At 38.4% G+C, this 4,660-nt stretch overlaps 1 protein-coding gene across 2 annotated transcripts; it reads left to right on the forward strand.

Annotated features, from left to right (window-relative positions):
* The first annotated feature begins 703 nt into the window (after positions 1-703).
* Positions 704-4,596, forward strand: LOC120904737 (IDLSRF-like peptide). Of its 2 annotated transcripts, XM_040314996.1 has the most exons (5): positions 704-918; positions 1,016-1,569; positions 1,687-1,815; positions 1,906-2,104; positions 2,652-4,596. In XM_040314996.1, exons 2-5 carry the CDS (start codon positions 1,449-1,451, stop codon positions 2,797-2,799), a joined length of 597 nt encoding a protein of 198 aa, XP_040170930.1. In that variant the 5' UTR covers positions 704-918; positions 1,016-1,448; the 3' UTR covers positions 2,800-4,596. The 2 variants fall into 2 exon arrangements, with proteins under 2 accessions (XP_040170930.1, XP_040170929.1); XM_040314995.1 differs by having other exon boundaries at positions 704-1,569.
* The last annotated feature ends 64 nt before the right edge of the window (positions 4,597-4,660 follow it).

Consider the following 4,660-nt stretch of genomic DNA (forward strand, 5'->3'; position numbering starts at 1 on the left):
CTGAACTAAGATTTGTTAAAAATTATTAATAATTTGCCATGAATTACCTCGTGCTTCTCCTTCTTTTACTTCTTCTTTTGAATGTTACAACCTACGCGTTCTGGCCTGCCTATAAGGCTTCCGAAACTTATTTTGTAACTCGCTCCCGGATATTAATTCCTTGTTATGGAGGACAATCCGGTTGTGAATTGTTTCTGTCGGGCCTTGCATTAATTAGCTAGGGCAAAGTGATAATTTTGAGGTGGCAAAAATAATTGTCAAAATATGATTCTTATGTTGAGATTTTGATTTGATAACGTGTGATCCATTCTTGCCTTTTCAGTAATCGCTGCTAATTATGTATGTTAATATAAGTTAAACCGTGTCGCCATGCCATGCTCACATTGCCAAGTGCGTAAAATGTTAAACTGTTTCTACATAATATCGCGACAATCGCATTTGTTCGAAAATCACATGCAAAACTTGAAGTGAAAGATTTTTAATTTTTTTTCTTTGCATATTGCATGCAATTTTTGGAAAAGCGATTGTCGCACTGTCGTGTAGCAGCCGTTTAAGAGAAAGTGTGCCCGAACTTTTCATTCAAACAATAAGGCGCAAGCGCAATTGCTGGCAAAAAAGCATTTGCTGCCTCCACAACTTACCTCTTCTCATGCTACCCATTCAAAGCTCTCCTTCAATTAAGCAAGTTATATTCTCCTTCATGACGACCTTTAACACATAGCTTTTTTCATTGAAAAGTCGGAATTAGATTTCCTAGTTTGATATAAAATCCCAAAAAACAATACAAAAATGTTTCATTATTTAACTAAAACAAAAAAAATCCAATTATAAAACATCACAGTTATTGGAATAACATTGCAGGAGCTCCAAGCAAACACGTCTAGTTGCTTCGTTTTCGTATAGCACAGGGCAAAGCAAGTACGACAACTTCGGAGTTAGTAGCGCGTTGGCGTACCCTCGTGCCATTCGTTTATCGTGGGGTTTTTCCATTGACATTTTCCTTTTCCATTGCAAGAATGTTCTAGCTTCGCGTAGTCACATTAACATCGGCACATGACACGAACGGCTACCATTCGGCAAACGGACGGAGAACGAGCATCCTCCGTTCAACGAATAGTTTACAGTGTTACAGTGCTTTCGTTGCCCGTTGTGATTGGAGGCTGTTAAAATAGTTTAGATGTTTAGTTAAAACTTTGCGTAGTATCTCATTGCTTTACGCGTAGCAACGACCCACAAAGAAAGCAAGGTTACCATTTCCAGATATTGTGGGCTTTAAAAAGTAATCCATCCGACCTGTCTGCCCTACTGTGGGCTACAGTTTCTACAGTGCTGTGTGGGAAGTGTTTGTGCGCAACGAAAAGATACTATTACACTGCGACAGAACATACTGCAATTTAAATACAAATCCTTGGGACAACTTCTGCTTGCCAGAGATTCCCATATTAATCATGGCTCCTACAAACTGGTTGTGGTTTGGAAACATATTTTTTGTGTCCTTCCCGTTGGCGATTTTGGGAATCGATCTAAGTAGACTCTACGGGCATATGCCAGCTGTTTCTAAGCGCAATGGTAAGTATGAATCATAATGAAAAAAAGGGCGTCTACCATTTCGCTAAAGTGTCAAATGTTGGCTGGAACGATTGATTATGTGCAATTTGTTATGTTTTTTTTTCATTCCTGCGGCAGAGGCTTGCCATCCATACGAGCCGTTCAAGTGCCCGGGCGATGGAAATTGTATTTCCATACAGTACCTGTGCGACGGTGCGCCCGATTGCTCCGATGGGTATGACGAAGATATGCGTCTTTGTACAGCAGGTAAGCAAGGCTGGTCTACTACTACTACACCTACAGCATTTTCTATGACGTCGTTGTGTGACATGTATTAATTCTGAGCACCGTTTACAGCAAAGCGTCCACCAGTTGAGGAAACAGCATCATTCTTACAAAGCTTGCTGGCATCACACGGTCCTAACTATCTGGAAAAATTATTCGGCAGTAAAGCGCGTGACGCACTGGCACCACTTGGTGGTGTGGAAAAAGTGGCCATTGCTCTCAGTGAATCGCAAACCATCGAAGATTTTGGAGCCGCTCTTCATTTGATGCGGTGAGTAACTTAAATTCTTCAAGAACTCGAATGAATATGACGTTGATTACATGAGTATGAATTGATATACGATGCTTTACGTACGTATCTTCTACAAACCTCCAAACAAATATTTATTTGAGTTGAATAGACATGCAAAAGCATGAGTAAAATTTTTCTTTTTTTGTTTTTTATGTTGCATGTAACCACTTTTTTATAAATTTACTATACCCAAATCATCGATTACAAACGAAGTAATGTACAATTTGTTCATTAAGGCACCATTGGCAACCATTTTTCATTGATCAAGTAAAGATTGTAAAATATTCGTATTCGCACCCTTTCGTTTTAAAATCTCAATACAACACTTGCCCTTCAAGCGACTTTCAAAATCGTAATAATTTCATATCACTTAATAACGTCTCAATGTCGTAGGTGACCTCTAGTTTCCCATTAATCTCTTATTCTAAAACTTCGTCAAAGATGAAATCTCCTGGCCTTTAGAGTGATGTGTGTAGTACCCATGTGTCATTGCATTAATCCACGCATTTGTTGCTGATGTTTGCAGGTCTGACCTCGAGCATTTACGATCAGTTTTCATGGCAGTGGAGAACGGCGATTTGGGCATGTTAAAATCGATCGGTATCAAAGATTCAGAGCTGGGTGACGTAAAGTTTTTCCTAGAGAAACTCGTCAACACTGGCTTCCTAGACTGAGTATCGTCTGAGCTGCCGTATAGAAGTAGCTTCTATTATTTACTACCATTAACACCGCAGATTTATTCTTATTTAGGCTCACCGGAAGGTTTCAGCTATTAAGAAACCATAATTCTATCATTCACTGTTACCAGTCAGTGAGGCATATGCCGTATGTTACCAGTGAATCTTGACGACCATAAGAAAAAAAAGTTATTTTACTTTATTATATCATCAGGAACATGTTTCGTTAGACTTCCGTGAGAAGAAAAGAAGTAGAGCCTGCCGTAACGATATGGAGTTTGGCGAATGAGACAAATATCAATTATGGATGACTGCTCGCTGGAAAGGAAATATTAACATAGAAAATCAATTATTCTTTGCATGAGCAGCATTTAAGCCAATTGAAAAATCCTGACACAAATCATGATCCAAACCTGCATGATCGTCACCCAAGCCTCTACTTCGATACGATTTTCGCTTCAATGAAGCATATATTGTTGTTGAGTACAGCAAGTAAAGCTAACGAACAGATTGCATCACGATGCAGCGAATCTTCTAAAAGAGGAAATGAAACTACGGAAGGAAGCAACCATCTAAGAAGGTTGTTAATGTCAGTAGCACAAAAAAAAACAAAAAAAAATTTAAAAAAAAACTCTAGCATTGGTAACCAACGGAATCAATTCACGTCCATTAGCTTCTTTAAGAAATACTGTCATTCATAAAGTTTAGTTATTTAGTTTAGTGTTATTTTTGATTGCACATGTGCATCTCGAGCTACTCGAATGTGTCGAACGTGTTATAAAGAGATAAGAACAGTAGAAATTCCTAAGATGAGATGAAATCGATCAGATCAGAAGTGAAATTAAGAGTACAGAAACATAAATACATATCATTATATTTATAGTGCCCCCATGCATGCTTATACATTATACACGTATACACGATTTCGAAATGATCACACACTAGCGTGTGTTCGTGTGCAAATTACCTTATCGTACCATGCTCTTACAAAAAAATGCACACACCCACACATACAAAAATCAAAACATATCAACCGAATGATGATACCGAAGGAGGGATGTACCTTATGTATCGTGTAATGCAAAGACTATAGACTGGCGTTATAACCAGTAGGTTAAGAGAGATGGCGATTAGTGTCGTGGTGTCGCCATGCATTGCATTGTAAGCAAATAGAGAGAAAAAACAGGGACAAAGGATTACTTCAAATTTTGCATTCAGAGACAACGCGGAAGACAATTCATGGATAAACTAATGTTTAAAGCAAAACCAGAAGACATATCAAATTTTTAGAAACCTTACCCCCCCCCCTCTTCCCTCCCACTCTATACACTAGCAACTGACTGCTACTGTTATGGAGAACTGATTTTTGGAGAATGTATTGCCTCTATAAATTATACACCAGCTCAGCATTGAACACCTCTTCATCCACGTTCATTTTCTGCAGTAGTTCACACAAAACCACACTCTCACACCATAATGTAAACCACATTTATAGTTTACTCACTTGCAAGCGAAATACAGCTGTATCGTTGATGCCACCACCACCACCACCACCATTCGTCCTAAATCAACACAAAATCAAACTGATATGGTGTATGTAAAATGTAACAATCATTGATTATATCCAGGGGATGGAAACAAGTACTTGACGCAGTGGAGTAGTTTGCTGTTGAGATAAAAGCATATACAACCTATACCAGCAAACACGAAGAACAAACCACAACACGCAACATGCGAAACATGCTATGCTCAGCATACAAAAGAAAATATATCTAAACCGGTATCTTGTGTCAATTGATTGTGTTGAACCGCGTTTTAATGCCTTTGTTTTATTTTATAAATGATGAAAATGTTAAAC

This window comes from Anopheles arabiensis, chromosome 3, assembly GCF_016920715.1.
Source record: "Anopheles arabiensis isolate DONGOLA chromosome 3, AaraD3, whole genome shotgun sequence".
NCBI lineage: Eukaryota > Metazoa > Arthropoda > Insecta > Diptera > Culicidae > Anopheles > Anopheles arabiensis.

Coding starts and splice junctions, on each gene's coding strand:
- LOC120904737 (XM_040314995.1), top strand. CDS start 1,449: ATGGCTCCTACAAACTGGTTGTGGTTTGGAAACATATTTTTTGTGTCC. Junction 1,570..1,686: donor AGCTGTTTCTAAGCGCAATG/GTAAGTATGAAT, acceptor TTCCTGCGGCAG/AGGCTTGCCATCCATACGAG. Junction 2,105..2,651: donor GCCGCTCTTCATTTGATGCG/GTGAGTAACTTA, acceptor TGATGTTTGCAG/GTCTGACCTCGAGCATTTAC.